The 19,141-nt window shown below is 41.9% G+C and overlaps 1 protein-coding gene across 2 annotated transcripts; it reads right to left on the bottom strand.

Annotated features, from left to right (window-relative positions):
- Positions 1-5,759: 5,759 nt before the first annotated feature.
- On the bottom strand, positions 5,760-16,773 carry CLBA1 (clathrin binding box of aftiphilin containing 1). Of its 2 annotated transcripts, none has more exons than XM_050897954.1 (6): positions 16,709-16,773; positions 14,739-15,416; positions 11,045-11,193; positions 9,394-9,523; positions 8,000-8,113; positions 5,760-6,526 (listed from the first exon to the last, which is right to left on the bottom strand). In XM_050897954.1, the coding sequence occupies exons 2-6, from the start codon at positions 15,195-15,197 to the stop codon at positions 6,359-6,361; spliced, it is 1,020 nt and encodes a 339-aa protein (XP_050753911.1). In that variant the 5' UTR covers positions 15,198-15,416; positions 16,709-16,773; the 3' UTR covers positions 5,760-6,358. The 2 variants fall into 2 exon arrangements, with proteins under 2 accessions (XP_050753911.1, XP_050753912.1); XM_050897955.1 differs by lacking the exon at positions 16,709-16,773 and adding an exon at positions 15,755-15,789.
- Between the last annotated feature and the right edge of the window lie 2,368 nt (positions 16,774-19,141).

The raw sequence follows: 19,141 nt of genomic DNA, 5'->3' as shown, positions 1-19,141 counted from the left end.
TGGAGAACCAGTTCAGGTCACATCCTCGCAGCCATCTGGGTTGTTTAGCAACCGAAGGGTATAAATGTATTTATATGCATATGATGTATTGATTCTAATATAAAACTTCTGATCTAAAGTATTTTGAATTGCTGGATAAAGGGATTTGTTTGAAGAGTGTATAAATAGTTCTTGAAGAGTTACAGCTTCAGAATGTACGCAGATTGTGCATTGTGTATAGACTACTCTGGCTTTTCCTCAGCCTCTACTTTTGTATTAAAGATATGACTGAATAAATCCTTGAAATATTAAGGGCCTTCTGCACTGTGATGAAGCAGAGTTGTGGTTAAACATGTCTTTGAATTCAGTGATGAGGGATAAAATAAAAAGACTGCATCTTATTTCTTTTTGCATTTGAAAATACGGAATGTTACTATGCAGTAAAGATATTTTGGTATGAAAATTGTATCATGTAGCAAATAGTGAACACTTAATAAATCCACTTACCTTGCAGCCCCTACAGGAACGTAAGAGAAGACAACTTGCTTTTCAACATTAACATGCTGAAGTTTTTTGTATACTTCAGAGAAAGATTAAATTGTTGGTAGATGTTTTATCAACAATTCAAAATGCAATTTTTGTTCAAGTGCTTGCTACAAAGGTCTGTTTCTAATTGGTTGCTTGCATCACAGTGCCAAGACCATAAGCTGGTATGTAATGCAGTTCGGTTATGTATGGAATTATGTGCAAAGGGAAGTTAAATTTTTAAATATGCACAAACTAATTTTAAAATCCTTCCATGTAAAATGAAGTTAGAGGCTAGTTGTGGTGGACCTATTTATTGTATGTTTGGAAATAAAAGCCACAGTTTTGCAGTTTAACCATTTATATTTTGAAGCCTTCAGTATTTGACTGTTTTAAAAACAAAACAGAAAAACATGGTACCTTGCCACCCTTCATTTGGTCCTTTACTCCCGAAGATGTAACATTTTCCCTAGGTGGTTGCTTTTGTACCACCTCCCCCCCCTCTTCTTTTCTCCCCAGAAATACTAAATACCTTACACAGCTTTGCTGTTATGGAAATTACACATGCCAGCCACCATAACAGGTTCAGCTCTAGGTTTCTGCATAAGCTGAAAAGATAGATTCCTTTATGAAAGTACTTTTTATTAATAGCGCTACAGCTCGAGCTGGTTGCCTCCGAAGAGGGACCCCGAACAAAGAAATCCCTGGGCAATTATACCCTTACAATCGAAGTTCCCCACCCCTCTCACATGATAGTTCGGACCAATAGTAATATTAAGGTCTGGGGTCTTCTTGCTTCTTATTGGTTTGATTTGTTTGCTGTTTCGTTACTAAGCGGTTGCTAAGTGGTCATCTTCTTATACAATATCACATCTTCCCAGGTTGGTTTCAGCTGATTTTGTAGTTAGTTATTTGGCGTGTCGTAATACAGTTGTTACAGTTCATATACCACGATCTATAGGCTTTGTCTACTTTAGCTATTAATATTTAAGCTGCTAGCTTTGTCCACTCTAGCTATTATTAATGTTTAAGCTGTTAGCTCTAAGTTTCGACTAACTTTTTCTACAGCATTGCATCCCCTTTGTGCGTCCTGTCCCCACAGAAAAAGGGATGGCCCACAGAGCATTTTTTCTGGCCGGTGGGGGGGGGAGGATTCCTGTTGTGAACAGGTGACGTACGTTTGTTAGCACTTAGCTGTCCTCTGGTTTTTGTCTCGACTGCCCTATGTAGTCTTCCTGGCCGGTGCAGTTCTTAGTGTTGCTTCAGGGGTTGCTGTGCCTTGAAAGCAAGTGTCAGATACAAGTGTCCTTGATGCACATACTGTTGGCACTTCAGACTTGTATACTTGTCAGTCTGGGACAAAAATACTGCCGCTCAGTGCTAGTGGAAGGTTGTTTGCTAGTCTGTGCTAATACAAATTACACCAGCAACTTCAGGTTTAAAGGTTTCCATCCTCTTCCTGTTGTGGACCTCTAAAACGAGATCCTGACTCTTCTGCAATGAACTTCATTTTATTGATGAGACTGCATGGGCTGCTACTTACAGACCAGGAACTCCTCCTGCCTTTTGTCCTGGAGCCTGCTGACCGCAGTGTGAAAAGCATGGGTCTAGAAGTAACTTCTTCACAGAAATGTGGTTTTGGCTGTGAGGTGGTTACCAATCATGATGTTAGCCCTGTGACTGCATTACTGAGCAGGACACTACTGACACTGCAGTACAGACCTGCTCTTGTACTGATGGGTCTTGAGGTTCGGCAGTAGGAAATGCTGCCTTATGAAGGTACGCTGCAGTTTAGTCTTTAAGAAAATACTTTTGAAGTGTTGCTTTCAGGTCATGTTGAGGCTCTTTAAAGGTGGTGTAGGGTTTCATACACTTTCATCAATTTTAGCCACACTGAAAGATCTGAACTTAAAAGTGCGCTGAGTAGCACAGCTCAGTGCAACGCTGGTTTAAAACATGGCGAGCTGGAGAGGTGCGGGTACTACCTGGAGTGCTCTGTCTGGCTCGGTATTCTGTATGCTGGAAATGAGAGTAAAATACACAAAAGAAAATAACCTATCCGTTAGTTCTGTGAGGAAGATGAGTTACAATTAGTTGCAAAACTGATTTTGAGCTACTAAAAACCAATATTAGAAGTGAAGAGTTAAGCAATTAAGTGTGTCTATAAAAAGTATGTATTATTAAAGCAGATGTTCAGGGAAGCTGGAAGATTTTTGGCATTTAAGTATTTGCCCAGCATTCACAGGCATCTTGCCTTGATTGAAAAAGAAGAAAATGTTGCAACTTCATTCCATACATTTTTCCCTCATTAGGAGCCATTTATCCCAGCAGAGCGCTAAGCCAGGCTGGCTGTGCTTCGGCACCCAGGCTGTTGTGTGGGGTGACGCTTTTGGAGGTTCTCATCTGTATTTCAGTAGAAGGAACAGAGAACTTCTGCTAGATGTGACCGAAGCGAGCCTGTTCCATCTGCTGGCTGGGTGCGTTGTTTCTTTCTTTTCTTTGAATCCTCCCAAGTGGATCTGGCAAGTTAAACTCAGATCCACAGAGAAGCTGGGGGTTTAACAATTAATTTGAATGCAGCTCATTTTTGGCCAGATTCCTTCTGCCATCTTAACTGGAGTAGTAACTATTAAAACTGATCTTCACTATTAAAAAGATGAGAATGCTTTTAAATCCTGTCATGACCCTGTACTTTGAAAAGAACTTTTAAGCTTTTACAAGATTTTGTTTGTTTTTTACTCCAAGTTTTCTGCATATGTCCAACCAGTGGTGGGCTTATGGTATGCCTGGAAATCATCCTAGGGTTTGGAATACACCTCCTGCCCCCCCCCCCCCTTTTTTTTTGTTAAACAAACTCTACATACTATTTGGACTTTTAAAAATAAGTCTACAAATGCTAGCAATATGCTGTTTCTAAAACAAAACTTCCCAAAACTTTGCCTTCCTACTCTGCTCAATTTTAAGGATTGTTGAAATAAGTTCCCTAAAATTTTATTTCTGTTATACCTTTGAACAGAATATGCATTGAAATATTTTCAGTTTTTCACAATGTAGTTGTTCTTTTTTTTGCAAAGCTGTTCACCGTGTTCCTTCTACAAAGGAAACATTTCAGTAATTACATTGCTGATTTGAACTTTTTAAAACTTTGTTCTGTGGGTATATTTTCCCTCTAATCTCAGTGGAAGAAAAAGGCATTTCTGCCTAGCTTTGCTGTCTAAAACTCTTACCTTGCTTTAGTTTTCACCTTTTCAAAATCCTAAGCAAATGTCAAAAGTCGATGGTATTTGCTTTCCGCAAACACAGAGAACAGTAACATGTTTAGTTCATCAAAACTCAGTATTTCACAGCTGAGAGCTCACAACTAAGATGAGAAATGATGAAATTTGCAGCTTAAAATGTATTAAGATACAAAGTTTTATTTCCTCCGTGCACTATTTTCAGAATAAACACCTGCTACTTCTCAGTGCAGCCGTGCATTGGGAGAGCGGGTGCGCAGCAGTTGTTGCCACGCTTGGCTGGGTGCCGGGGAAGGCAGGAACGAGGAAGTGACTAAAGGAAATGAATAGCCAGTATTTGTGCAAAACGCACCAGAGGGGTTTCCGGCACCCCTCGTTTCCTAGGATAACAACAGAAGGCAAAGCTACTTTCTACTATGCAATATGCCTGAAAACGGTTGGCTAAAATTTGGTTCTCCTCCCCAAGCATGCTCTCGTCAGTTCAGAGAAACGGAGTGCAGTTTTCTCTTTGTGAGCACCCCCAAATACGCAAATTGTGTCCAAATTCTGATGAGGGCTGGAGGGCTGCCAGGACTCCACAACCTTGAAGCTGAACTGAATTACTTTGTAATTTCAAATTGGCTAGTCTTTTTCTTTGAAGATATGAACTTGTTCATCTCTGACTGAAGACAGGAGTCAAAAGGTCTCTTGGTTGTCTTGTGCAGCCAATGCTTACAGGCAGTAAGGGCTCAGGGTGGCCCAAAGCATCTGTCCAAAAAAGACCTGAAAGGTGGAGCCTATATCACCTTTGGAACCCCAGTAGTTTTTTTCCCCCCACTGAATCATGAAGGGCTGAAACCTTTTTCTTCCCAATCTGTACTTTGGACAGGGCTACAAAACCTGCTACTATGAGAGAAGGATGATATATTCATCCTTCTCCTGGGGTAACAGTGCAAAACATTCTTCAATACGTTCATCCGATGTTAGTAGAAGCAAAGGCAAACTTGAAAGCCCAGAAGAAAAGAGGGCCTCTGGGGTCTGGTGCATCAGCCAGAGCTATACATGCTACGAATTGCCCCCTCAAGCCCCTCTGCAGGGCCCTGCTTGTCTGAAAGCATAAAAATGGGATTTTATTTTTGTAATTAATTTCAATAATGTTTATTGCCAACCTCAGCTATCCATCATTTATTGGCAATTTCCTATTTTGTGAGTTTATGAGTATATCCTATTTAATACATGTTTAAGTGGTCTGAAAGACTTACAAAGGAAACTAAAAATGAATTCAAATCCAGTGTTAAGTGAAAAAGTTAATCCTTCTCTTGTATCCACATGGAGTTTTCAGTCTGGTGCTGCACAACTCCCTCTAGGGCCAGCGAAGCTGCTGAGCCACTTCCAGGTACCGCTTTTCCAGATGCCCTGTTACCATTTACTGAGTAACCAATACATAGTTCATCCTATGCTAATAGCACTGAGCTATCATAAACTTTACTAAAGTTATAAGTCCTCATAGCAATTGTAATCTCACTGCTGAACAGTTTAAGGGTTGGAGTCTGCCAGTGCTTTAAAGTATTTTTAATTCTAAGAACAGAATAAGCACATCAATTAAATAATTAACTGATTTAGTTTTGGAATATCCAAGTTTGTTCCCTGCTTTTAACACATACAATACCAGTTGCAGTGCTTAGCAACTCTTATTCTCATATTCAGAATGGCCAAAGCAGTAAACAGATTAGTAACTTGCATAAAAGTTAGTACCAATGAATAAATAAAGCTCTTGCAGTTGGCAAGGAAGCACCATGGATTCTATGAATGATAGTGAAGTGCATCCCCTCTGGCACTCAAGCATGCAGGAAGATGGGCAACATAGTCGATAGTTACTCTAAAATTTTAAAAGGGCAGCAGTTTATAGCATTGTGCAGTGCAAGTCCTGAGCCACACCACTGTTAAGCTTTAACAAGCACAGTTATGCGTGGTATAAGTGTTCCGTAGCTGAATGAATCCAAGAAGTCCTGTTAAAATCAACTTCAGAGAGGTGATTTATTTCAGTTAGAGACCAATGCCAGAACAAAACATTTCACTGACTCTACCCATATCACCACGGTAGGCTTGATCAGACAGAAGTTAAGAGAGTTTTATTTTCCTAAGCCCCAGTGAAAGCCACCAGATGTACAAGGCTCCTCTCATTGTGTTCAGCAGTGGCAAAGTAACAGATCTCAGCGGATCCAAACTGGACCAGATATGCAGAGAGATGGTGACAAGGCACACTTTACAACACACCTGCGGTGTGTTTAGTTTTTGGCAGGGAGACAAGGTTTTTCATCGAAGAGGCATTAAGGCCTGAAAGGTCAGTAGTTCAGGAGAGTAGTCCACCAGAGTATCTTTGAAGTGTGATTGCAGCTGGATTTACTGTAAGAGACATGACCCTGCAGCAAAACTTAGGAGGACAAAATTACACCTTTGATTTCACAAGTAGGATAAATATCTTCTAATAACGTGGCATTAGGTACCTCATATACAGCAATATGTCACTTTCCTAAAGAACATATGTAGTCTATAGTACCAAGCCAGTAACAAAATGAAGGTAAACTGCATTCAGTTCAAAAAGAAAGAAAAAAAAAAGATTAAAAAGTGCATTTGGTTCAACAAACACCACTACTGAAAAATTTCATTTTTAGGTTGTGTGTAGTGAAAATGTGCTTCTTCCTTGGGATTGTTAGATATTGCATGTTTCCATTTGACGATGTGGTTTTCAAAAAGAGGTTACAGGTGAAAAGATGACCATGTCTGGAATCCGGTGATACAGAAAGCTGAGTGAAAAAGCAAAACTAAGTTAATTTTTTCTATCCTACAGTAAGTTAATCACTTTGCATACTTCAATCTAATTTTTATACAGTTTTCATAAAAATAAAATTAGCATAAGAAAAAAGGACATAACTAGAAAGATAAACGGAAAACATCCCACTACATGATTTAACTTACCTAAAATTAGAAATGGCAACGTACATTTCCTAATGAGCTTTACTTTGAGACACCAAGCTGCAGGGCTTGTTCTTTCCTTTCAGAGGCTACTCCAGCAAAATACTGTCCATTTACCTTAACTTTGTATCATGATTCTGTTTACTTTTACTCCTCCTTCATCTACCTTGAACCACTTCTCCTTTGCCTAAACCCTGTCTCTGTATTTTGCACATTTCCAAGTACGTGTCAGCTACTGTGATCCCACCCTCATGCACTCATTGAAGAAAGCAGAACTGAACTATGAAGGAATAAGCTGGACAGTCTCTTTTGGTTTTCTTTCGGAATTCTCCAGCCTAACATCTCTTATGCACAAGGTTCCCAAAATGGTTATACATCTTCATTGTCCAGTGCAGTAAATAGAATAAAACAGGGCAATGAAAGTGTGCCTCAAACTATGCATCTCCACAGCAACAACAGTTGCTCAAGTTTATTCTCCACCAAGGAAGCGACCTTGGGTTAAGAATATTTATCCGAAATACTTCATTAAAAACAGAATGTGACTGATTTTTTTTTTTTTAAAGCAATGGGGAATGACAGAATTTTCCTCCCAACTTGCATTGCTTTAGCAAGAAAGAAACAGCGCTTATTAAGGCCTCTTTGACCAAAGACATAAACACACTAACAACAAAGTATTTCAATTTAATTTCTCTATATGTTTTGTAACACAGCTTAAAAACAGTAATGTTCTCAAATCCTTGTAATTAAAACATCAATTCTGCCTTCCTCCTGAAGTAGCTCTTGTGTTCTCCTTGAGTGAACAAACTGAATCTGAATCATTCTGAATATCTGAAATGCAGCTTTGAATGCAATTTCTTCTCTACCAGTGTTGCTTCTGATGTCTCCCTTACTCCCTTTAGGAGTGAGTTACAGCCATCATTCTCAGTGATCAATGTGTTGATCCTTCTACAGACCCGCTTATCTTCCTTTGTCATCAGAGCATCCCGACTACATTTTATGTATCGCTGCTCTCGGTCAGCCAATAAGTAATTTGGCCTAAAGTCCAGCTTATGTAATGAATAACCTTATATTTCAGTATCCCCTATCTTATGTTGCTTTGCATTTGGTACATTATATTGTACCTTTTCTAAAGCTGTCAGATAGGTTTCAAAGAGCAAAAAACAACCCCACATCCAAACAATTATATCAGGACCAAACAGTTACATTAGGACATATGCTAGAACAGCTGGCTACAGCACAGAGGAACACGTAAAATACACTCTGTGGTTCTCTGAAGTGCTTATTTTCAGAGCAACGTTTCTTACCTTGGTCTGGATCAGTGCTTTGCAGTCATTAATACTGACTCCATCAAATCTGAAGTCCTCATTATCTTTAAGATTTGATTCCTCAAAAATGTCATCCTGGCTCTCCGAAAAGTCCTAATAAAACATAATTTATGTTTTCTTTACGAATTTCTATCTGATCTCAAAGCATATAACCTAAAGAGAAGTTTCCCTCAAATAACAATAGCCACTAAATTTTACTTTCTGAAGCTGTATTTTGATTTCTCATGTGCCCCCCTTGCATTAAAACAATTTTATGCCAAAACAAGTTCTACACACATGAATCTAACTGTGACTTAAATTAATAAAAAAGCCATTTCCAATTAAAATTAGCCTTAACCTACACCAGAAAATAGCTGAGAAATACATCTTCATCAGTACTGTTAAAAGCAATACAATTTTCCAGTAACAGAAAAGAAGTAATGACATAAGTTTAAGCTGCCTGGGCACTGATTTAATGCTGGTGTATCTATGGGCAAGAAAGGAACAGAAGGGGAGTTTAACTACATTGGAGAAATGTCTCCCATTCTCTCCTGTTAAGTGACAGTTCTATAAAAGTGACTTTCAAGTGCAGAATCGGTCCTGTACCTTCAGCACTGTCGTTCTGCTTGTATATAACTTGCAGGAAAGGTCAAATATGTCCGTAAAATCAAAATGGAATGCAGTACCCCTGCCCATGCTTCAGCAATGAAATTATCAATTGAAACAGTTACTTCTGAAAACCACATGTGACTAATTCATCCCAACTAAATAACCAGGCTGAATACTAAACCATCTCTGATACCTTTATCTTCTCAAAACAAGAGATTAAACAGAGACATTTCTTTTTGAGATCTTTCAATACGTTGGTTTGGTCTTGATTCAATTTAAAACATACTCTCCCTCAAGCCTCGCAAAAAACAGAATAATCTGAGGAAAAGGGAAGTGGAACACACTTTCAGTTCATATACAGTAAAAGAATCCAATAATTACTTTAACAGCCTCTCTGATTCAAATCTGATTTTCACTTAATGGAAAGATATTAGAGGCTAACAATTTTCTCATACTCTGAGCAAAAAAGAAAACCATCTTACCGTACGCACGTCTGAAAGCTAATTCTACATCTATACTAAAGCTGAACATACCACCTAGCAACAGGGCTACACAGTGGAGACTTCAATGTAAAGACGATCAAAATTCAATCCTGCACAATTTCACAGTTACTTACACATAACTATGAGACAACACTAGACTATCATTTTAAAAGGCTCTCTGTAAGAAAAACTTATGACTCACCCAGATCTAATTCCTCATGCATCTGCATGTATAGCTTACAGAAAATCAGATTCATAACCAAGTGTTTATGCTGGCATACCAGCAAACCGTTGTTCAATTACCTTTTGATTTGCATCTATTCCAAGAACACTCAAGAGGTTTTCTTGGCAATGAGATTTATTCCTGGGATGTCTTAAGCTGGGGGTATTATCAAAGTCTCTAAGTGTTCTCCATATATTTCCAGAATCAATGCTGGGAAAGAAAACACAATTTGAGGTTACATGGTGTACAAAGTTTCCAGTGAACATATATAACTTACTTATTTTCACTACATACAGTTGTGTACTAGCCTACCTTGATCTAAAAAGCAACTTATCTTAAAACTCTTTCTACATTCATTCAAGCTATCAACCCAATGTACTAATAAGCTTGCATGACAATAACGGAAACAGTAAGTCAACATAACTATGTTTGGGCTTCTCAGATAAGAAGTGCATTAGAAGCATATTTCAGAGATTATTTTATGCCAACAACTTGCATTATTCAATTGCTTCTGTGAAATGTGGGTAGAGCTCAGCCCTGTTAATTCTGCACTTTGCATTTTCTGTGTCTCAAACCTTTCTCCTTCCTATCAGTCATGCTTCTCCACTGCAGCAGCCTGCTGCTCAGGTGGATGACCTGCATCTGCTCTGGGCACGTATGTACTACAAAACAAGCCAAAGGCACGCACTACTGAAACACTGAGAATTAGAGAGTTCCCTCTACATAGTACTTGGGGTTCTTACATTGCATTCATCCTATATAAATCCAGTACTGGATGCAATTATCATTGATCTTAGTTATTCACCACAGTAGATCAGGGCTTTTTTGTCTGTAGTTGGTACTGTGCTATAATATTGCGGTTCCTTTTACATATATATCATATTTCTCCACAAGTTTGAGGCTGATGAAAATATAATGCATATACAAGGAACTTGCCGAAAGGATGCCCACATTAAATGATTTAACTACATTTCTTGTGATTTTTATGACATTTCCAAGTTCTTATGACATTTCCAAAGTATGGTCTGGCCCAGCTTTCTAGATACAAAGCCTTAGATGTATGCAAAAAACCCTACAATACTGCTCAGTAACTACAATACTACTCAGAAGCTGCTGATCCTTCAAAAACATGTAACAAATCTAAAAGCATTCCAGCTGTCTTAAGAGAAAGCTAAGTTAATGATACTAATTGCTATTAACATAACCCCAGGAAAGAAGCCAGATGCACCACAGATTCTGAAGCACATCTGGTTAAACATGAGAAGAAGTTACCACCTGGGAGAATTGGGGAGGGAGAAAAAAAAAAAAGCGAGTGGGTTGTCAGTAGAAGTGGTAGCAATGCTCCTGCCTCAGATGATGGAGACGTAAGTCGGATGTGTTGTAAAGAAAGGACAAGCAAACAGGAAGAACAGGCTGCCTGTTGAGTGTTCTGGCATTCCAGAGGCTTAGTCATAAGAAGGCACAGCAACAGCAGGAAAAACCCTAAGCAGGAATTTGTAATTTTGATATATTCCCTTCCTTGTTTTCCAATGGCTAAAACACAATCCATTTCCTTTAACAACACAATACAAAATTGGTAAGATCTATATGCTGAAGAGCATAGTGATTAAAAAGATTTTTAAGTTCACCTGCAAGTACCACTGATTTTTAAATTATGAAATAAACAGTGTAATTGCTGAGGAACTTCTTAATTTTTTTTTTTTTTTTAAACTGTGGATCAAAACGCATTACCAAAGTTGATTCTTCATAAGTTCAGGAATCCCAACATCTTCATTATTTGTATTAAGTACTTGATCTAAGCTTCTTATGCTCTCTCTGGACTGTGATACAAAGACTTCTGGAAAGCCCAACTTAAATATATCCTCATAGCTGTGGTTTGCCTAGAAAAAACAGAGGTTTATTACATATGTTATACAGGCCATCCCCACAGTTCATGAAGGACCTAGTCCAAAGACTACAATGTTTCTAGAAATTGTATTATTGATTGTTTTTAAAACTTATATTAATATTAATGGCACAGAGGGACTGAGTCCATAGTTCAGTGTTTTGAGTATTTACCTAGAATTAGAGGAGGAGAAGCAAGAATCCAAGAGTTTCTGATGAACCTTAGTCTCTAGCTTCCCAGATACTAAGTTATAGACTGGTTTGCTTATTAGCACTCAAGACTCCTCCTCCTGCTCAGCTAATTCAGCCCGGTCAAAACGGATTTATACGTCAATTCAAAAGCTTGTTTTGCTAACTTAGTATTTGAACACACCTAATTCAGCCACATGTAACATAACTACTAAATGCTACAGTTACCAATAAATACTTGCACTGTGTAAGTCTGCATAAAAGCTAGGATGAGTATGTCTCTATATCCTTGCATTTGCACCAAACTTTTTCCAGCCTATGTTAAAAATCAGAGCCAGATTTACATACTTGTTCCTCCTCCCACAGGGAGGAGGAGGAGGAGGTTTGGAGGAATGAACATAGCCACATGAGTGATCCAAACAGGCCTACTGGAAGTAACAGGGTTATCTGAAGACTAAGAAATAGATATACAAGGAAAAATGTGCATAATTTACATTCTATCCTAAAGGGATGTTATCATGCCATCTGGTCCAGAAGCTTTGTCCTTTTATTCCTTCAAAGAAGGAATGACTGCAATTTTCTAAATCAAAGCAATTAATTGACTTCAACACCCTGCAGAGGGACTGCAATCCAGGAGCAGCAATGTTGTGTGAAAACTAGAGAATGAAAACAGTCAGTTTGCTTTCTTTGCCTAGCACTCAACAATTTAATCTGAAAAACATAAGTATGGATATTCCATATTTTGACAGTTTCATTTAATTGTAATTCAAACAGCTGAAATAAATTGAGATATTTCCAGTTTCATTATACTGAACTCAGACAAGTGCAGTGAATACTGAAAGAGTACGGATTTAATCTAATGATGAGTGGGAAAAATCAAGAGAGCTGGTAGAAGGCTTCTGTACTTCTGAGCATCCTTCTATAAACAGAATTTGTGCCCCACACTGCTCCCTCCTGAAGTAAGGCCTTGCTAAACTGCCTATCCTGAAGGGCAACTGCTGGGACATTCAAAGACTCCTGGGTAAAATCTTTTGAATCTTGCCCAAAGTGTCATAATACTTTAAATTGATTTGTAAATTATTTCAGTAGACTTAACTTACAACAGGGATACTATATGGAGGAGAAAGATGTCTGAGAAGCAGAATCCTGTGAAAGCACACTTGCTAAAGCGTACATGGAGAGTCACGGTCAAGGGGAAAAAGAAAACCTTCCAAGTAGGTACCAAAACCGAAATGGGACGGGAGCTAAGGAAAAGTCAGGCAGCTGCTCTTGGCTTGGGGCGGGGGGGGTGGGGGTGGAGGGGGGTAGGAAATTACAGGCACAGAAGTGTGACTCGAGGGAAGCACAAGTCTGCCTCATTTGTAATATCTTCTTTGAGCCTGTGATGTTACTCCGACATGCATACAAGTCACTGGCTTACAGTTTAGCCAAGCCAGATGAAAAATGCAGGATTTTTTTTTTTTATTACCTTTATTACTGTCTCCTTCAGTGAGTGTTTCTAAAACAAAATTTGAGTATATTTCCATTTACCTTGTAGCTTTGTACTAATTATAAAAATATGAATGCACAGATTTCACATCTGGGCTTTTTGATGAAATCCTGGATATCCTATTGTATCCGAATACTCTAGTGTTTGAGCAAGTGCACTAGTCCCTCTCACAAAGGCCGGTATTTAAAGAACACATGAAAAAATCCTTGAAGTTACTCAATCATGCAGGCAAAATATCCAGGTACTGCAAGGAAATTAGTGATTGTTTTCATCTTAAAATACATGATTCTGCTCCAGACTGACATCGTTTAATTTACTGAAGCATTAGATATTGATGGTCAGACCTCTGACCTCAGATGATCTCTACAGGTCCCTTCCAACCTACCTGGACTTTTTTTTCTATTGACCATACAGAAGACAGAGCCCCACCTGAAGAGTTTATGATCTCAAACAAACAATTCAAAAAGCACAGGGATGAAGGACAAGCTACATGTATATTCTACACCCAAAGAAATCACCAGCTCTGCAGCTGTTTCTCTACCCTGAGACAAGAAAAGACAACTTGAAACCCTAGGCGTGGTTAACTTATTTAGCTCGTACTGGACATTTCCTTTTGCCTTTAATAAATGCAAAAATAAAGCAAAGGCTTCAGTAAGATTAAGATCTACCGCTTTTGGAAAGAAACCAAACAATCTGCTACATTGTATTTCAGCTCCAGTTTTTACATACTCTCTTTTTTTCAACATAAGACCTCTTGTCCCCCATTTCCAGCATTACGAACAATTTAAATTCTCTGTTTATGCATACCAATAACCAGGTATCTTGTGATCTCCACTCTTATCAGTGCGGGACAGCTTATCCCACGTGCATCTTTGTGCTTTCCCTAGTAATACCTCTGCAACAGGTGAAGCTTCCAGGCAAGGGCAAGAAAGCCTGTCTCCAGAAAACCCTCAGTTCCCTACGCATACTAAAATCCATTTAACAGACTACACGCAGTAAGCTATTACTGCTACTGATTAACTCCGTGGAAGTCGATTGCTCTCTTTTTTCAAATGTTTTAATTTAGGATAAAAGTAGTAAGAATGAGGGCGTTTTGTTTTGTATTTGTACCTGCTTATTTTCCTTTTGCTACTTTGCTTCGCTTTGGTGATGCATGTTTGGTAAACATGGAAACACATTAATTGCAACAAGGTATAACCCTTAACCTGAACCTTTTTTTGGGCTGATAAGGACACATTATATTATTTATTCAGATTATTAGTTCTAACGTTGTATGAGAGACTGTAACATCCTATGCTAAAAAATGAATGATATTAAATTATTTCTATTCATTTTTTTGTGTCATTAACTTCCACCCACAATCAGTCTAAAATTCCAGAAAGACTGTTGGATTATTCAGGCAGTATATTAAATAACAAAAGTTATTGGTTTTGCCAATTTCTAACTCAATGTTATGTTGGTTTACTTCAATAAGCTTGCAGACAACTCAGAATTTTTGTCCACCCTGTTTTTGTTACCCACCTTCCCAATTTTTTGTTTTCTATGCTCATTCTTGTCTAGCTTTTAAATTGCATGCGCTTCAGGGCAAGGTTCATCTTTTCTACGTGCTTACTTATTCTTAGTGTCTAGAAGCAAAGTAGCCCTTTACATTCTTTAAAGCTCTCCAGCAGGATAACTTAAGTATTTGTCAAACACTGTAAAGAAGTTGCTTTTGTTCCACTTGAGTTAGCTACAAAGTAGCTTGACAGTTTCTCTCCCTGTACAGCATTATCCTCTATAGAGGAGACATTCAGATACAAATCTTGAGATGTAGGAAGCAGTAACACAAACATTTCTGGTCTTTGGTTTACCTTTAACACATACCTCATTTAGAGAGCTCGAAGCCTCCTGTATCCCACTGTGTAGAGATGGCTCAGAACAAAAGTGACCAGCAGAAGTGCTACAGCGTCCGCTGCTTAAGTCCGTATCAACTCTAGAAGTTTTTATTGACTTCACCAAAACTTCAAGATTATGACTGAATCTCTCTGATTTGTCTAAGGACTCCCTGAAGCCTTCAAAATCACCCCAGGAACCGCTGGGTTCTGAGGTACTATAACTGCTCTCAGAAAACCCCTCACAACTTCTCCCTTTGCTATTCACTACAGGGAGGCTTTGCTGCATTACTTCGAGATTAATAATTTCTTCATTATTTGTCCTTTCATTCAAGTTACAGTCACTTTCATCGAGAGACATACCACCTACTTCAACTGCTAGGTCTTTTAGAAACATCCGGTGTGATGTGTCTGTATTAGTAAGACTTTCTACTAGTGACAAGTTCTGCATCTTTAAGAAAAATTCATTTGTTGGTATCTGTACTGCAAAAAAGGCTACTGAAGTTCAGTCACATTAGAAATCTGAATATTTCCAAAACAGAATCAAATTCTTCATTTCACCCCAAAGAATAACAACACTGCTAAATCAAAACAGGATGTCCTTCAGCCTCTCCTCCAGTAATCAGCATGTGCATGTTATTCAGTCTCACTTTCTGTGTAGGATATTAGCCTGCAAAGAAAGAATTATAAATAAATACTTCTATGATAAGGGCTGTGTAGGAATAAAGAAAGATAACTGATAAGGTAGGAGAAAGAATGCTCAGGCTAAAACAAACATATTCCAGTATTCTACAACTGAAAATCGCTTCAGGCAAAATTATTTAAAATTTACACTTAACTATCTGCCCACACCACAAGCAAGCCGTTAAATTAGTGCACGATATTCAGCAAACACTTAACAGAAGTTGTTGGATATTGAGTACTGACTGAGTACACAGGGGACAAACCGAAATAATTACAGACAATAACCAACACTTATTAAATATTTTCTATAACTATTTCATCCACCTCGTGCATACACAAACAGTGCTCTTTTTGTTTGCATGGGCTTTCCTTGTCCGAACGATTACTGAAGAGGTGAACGCGACTTGCAGCAACGCGGGAACTGGCCGTTTAATCCTGCAAAAAATATACTGCTTCCAACTATTTAAGCAATTAAGACAGATTTAATAAATTCAGTTTGGCATCTGTAAATTATACAGGCAATACTGCATTTATCATTTTAGATTAATCACATCTCCTCGAGCATTTTTCCGACTGACAAGCTGTTTCAGGGGGCGGGTTAGGAGCTACACTAAAACCGCTTCTGAAAGACCGGCCGCTATGAGCTATTTTCTGTGCTTAACGGACAGAACAAATCTTGGGGTTTTTTTTTTCCCCAAGTTCACCTCGAAGGTGGCACAGGACCGGCCGGGCACGGACCACGGGAACGGCTGGACCCTCGCCCGCCCCGCAGCGCCGCGCCGGGCTTTGGAGGGCGGCCCCGCCGCCGCGGGGCTCGGAGGGGCCAGCCAGGACGCGGCGGGGCTGTCCGCCACCGGGGCCTCCCCCGGGACGCCCCTCTCCCCCGGGCGGGGCAGGGCAGGGGAAGCCCCGGCGGGAGGCGGCCGAGAGCCCGCCCCCGACCCGGGGGAAGAGGCTCCTCCACCCGCGTTTCCCAACGCCCGGCCAGCCCAGCCCGAGCCCCCGGCGGTGACCGGGCACCCCGGGCTGAGCACCGGCACCTGCCCGCCGCGGGGAGCCCCGCTCCCGGGGAGGAGAAGGCAGGCGGGGGGGGGGCACGGCGAGCCGCCTCGCTCCACAGCCCCCGGGGAGCGGAGGGCCGCGGCCGTGCCTCAGCTCCCCCGGCTGCGGGAGGGGAGCAGAGCCGCCGCTGAGGCGGCCGCGGGGCCTGAGCGGCACTGGCCGTTACGGCCGTTGGGGCAGCTCGGGGCCCCGGCACCCGCGAGGAAACAGCCTTACCGCCGATCCAGGGCCCCACCGCCGGCGAGCGGCCCGAGCCCAGCCGAGCCGAGCCGGCAGGTCGCCAGGGGCGGGGCCTAGGTGTGCCGGGGCGGGGCTGCGGGGCCGGTGGGGGGCCGTTACCGGCCGGGGGCGGGGCCTAGGTGTGCCGCGGCGGGGCCGGCGGGGGAGCCTTACCGGCCGGGGGCGAGGCCTAGGTGTGCCGGGGCGGCGGGGCGGGGCCTGCGGGCCGTTACCGGCCGGGGGCGGGGCCGCGGGGGGGGGGGGTGGGGTGGGGGGGGGTGTGTGCTCGCTGTGCGGGACGGGGCGGCCCGGGAGCAGAGCGGAGCGGAGCCCTCCGCGCCCCCAGGCCCTCTCGGCCGGGGCGCTGCCTCCCGGGGCGGGCGGGAGGGAGAGGCCGTTCAGCGCCCAGGCGTGACGGCGGGACCGATCCCCCCCCCGCGGGCCTGCCCGGCCTCCGCCTGCTCCTCCTGTCAGGCCTGCTCCTGTCAGGCCTCCGCCCCGCCGCAGCCCTTCCTCAGCCTTCTCGCAGCCGAGTCTGGCTGTGGCCCTGCCGCAGTCCCCGTTCTCTCCCCTTTCTCTGTTTTGACAAGTCCTCCTCCGGTTCTCCAGCCTTGCCCCTGGGCCTCGGTCATTGCGGGTGTCTTCACCTGCCTCTCCCTTGGGTTAAAACGGCCCCGCTGTCTTCCAGCCAGAAGTCAACTCCCACCCTCCAGGGAAAGATGGATTTTAAAATCATGATGTGGAAAAGAAAAATAGTCACATTTTCCCAGCTTCTTTCTGCGATCTGGCAGGCTAAGGACATACGGTTTGATGGTGGTGGTTCATGTTTGCTTTTAATTTGAGAATAGCTAAAATCCTCTACATAATTACAAAATTCCAGGATATGGACTTAAAAAAAGTAACAATCAATCCACCCAGTAATATAACCTGTCGTGGTCTAACCCCAGCCAGCAGCTAAGCACCACGCAGCCGCTCCCTCGCTCCCTCTCCCCGCTCCCAGTGGGATGGGGAGGAGGATCAGGAAAGAAGGTAAAACTCGTGGGTTGAGATAAGACCGGTTTAATAACTAAAGTAAAATATAATACTAACAATAATAATAATGAAATATAATAATAATAATTATTATAATGAAAAGGAATATAACAAAAAAAGAAGAGGGAAAAAAAGGAAAAAAACCAGTGATGCATAATGCAATTGCTCACCACCTGATGCCAGAGCAGCAATCCGCCCCTCCTGGCCAACTCCCCCCCATTTATATACTGAGCTTGATGTTCTATGGTATGGAATATCCCTTTGGCTAGTTCAGGTCAGCTGCCCCGGCTGTGCTCCCTCCCAGCTTCTTGCACACCTGCTTGCTGGCAGAGCATGGGAAACTGAAAAATCCTTAAGATAAGCGCTACTTAGCAACAACTAAAACATCAGTGTGTTATCAACATTATTTTCACACTAAATCCAAAACACAGCACTGTACCAGCTACTAAGAAGAAAATTAACTCTATCCCAGCTGAAACCAGGACAAACCTCATGATAAAAAGGTTGGAATAGGCCAGCGACAGTCTCTGAGGATCTCCTCTTCCTCTCTCCCTCCCTTTGCCCCCCAAGGTATTTGCTTGTCCCCCCTCTCTGCTGAGGCTGGGACTTGATCCGCTCGTTGTATCACATAAAGCCAGAAGCTGTGGGTCCGGTTGCTGTGGACAGGTCACCCCGCAGTCTGGGGTGACCATGTCTTCTCGCCTACCTCTTGAGGAGCAGAGGTGTGGGCTGGAGGCGGCATGCCCAAGGCTGGCTGCTCCCACATCTGGGTGGCAGAGGGAAGAGCACAAAGAAAACTTCTCAGCCTCCCTGTCCTTGGGGCTGGGTTAAGCATCTGGGCAGTCCCAAGCAACAGGGGACAGTTGTAAAAGCAAGGAAAAAGGTTTTCTGGAGCAAGGCCCAGAGTAAAAAGCTTTTTCTAGGCATTACAGTACATATGTTTTCCAGCCCAGGCACAGATACGTGCACTCCCCTCCCACGCATCTGACTCTCATTCCAGGCTGTAGTGCTTTATCTGAGGGTGAAAGGCTGAATTTGGGAGCGATGCCCAGATGCAGAGCCAAAGAAACTTTATTGGCAAGCCTCTGAAAGATTTTTTTGTTTTCTTTCTGCTTTGGAGCAGTTTCTTACCCTCCGTGGCCATCCCATGGCAGCCTGCAGCTCTGAGGATATCTGACCAGCTCAGCGAGACTGTGATTCAGCCCCACAGTGCCTGACACTTGTTGGGATAGCGTCACCATCCTACGCTGCAGTAAGTTTGTGCTGCAGGGACCTCAGGGGTTCCAGCTCTCTTTTCAGTTTTGAAGGGAGGTCAGCATTTTTTCAGCCACCGAGACTGTTTTGCACGGCTTTACATTTTCACCTTTGTCTTCTCAAAGGAAAAGGCTACAAACAGAC

Source organism: Gymnogyps californianus, chromosome 5, assembly GCF_018139145.2.
Source record: "Gymnogyps californianus isolate 813 chromosome 5, ASM1813914v2, whole genome shotgun sequence".
Classification (NCBI taxonomy): Eukaryota; Metazoa; Chordata; class Aves; order Accipitriformes; family Cathartidae; genus Gymnogyps; species Gymnogyps californianus.
Note: the sequence above shows the minus strand (reverse complement) of the source record. Positions and strands in the feature narration are given on the sequence as shown.

Bases quoted from the DNA above. Each gene is read 5' to 3' on its own strand.
- CLBA1 (XM_050897954.1), bottom strand. From the start codon at position 15,197: ATGCAGAACTTGTCACTAGTAGAAAGTCTTACTAATACAGACACATCA. The intron at 11,194-14,738 runs GTATGTGTTAAA...TGTTTTTTCTAG, and splicing joins CTTCGAGCTCTCTAAATGAG to GCAAACCACAGCTATGAGGA. The intron at 6,527-7,999 runs GTAAGAAACGTT...TTTTTCACTCAG, and splicing joins AAGCACTGATCCAGACCAAG to CTTTCTGTATCACCGGATTC.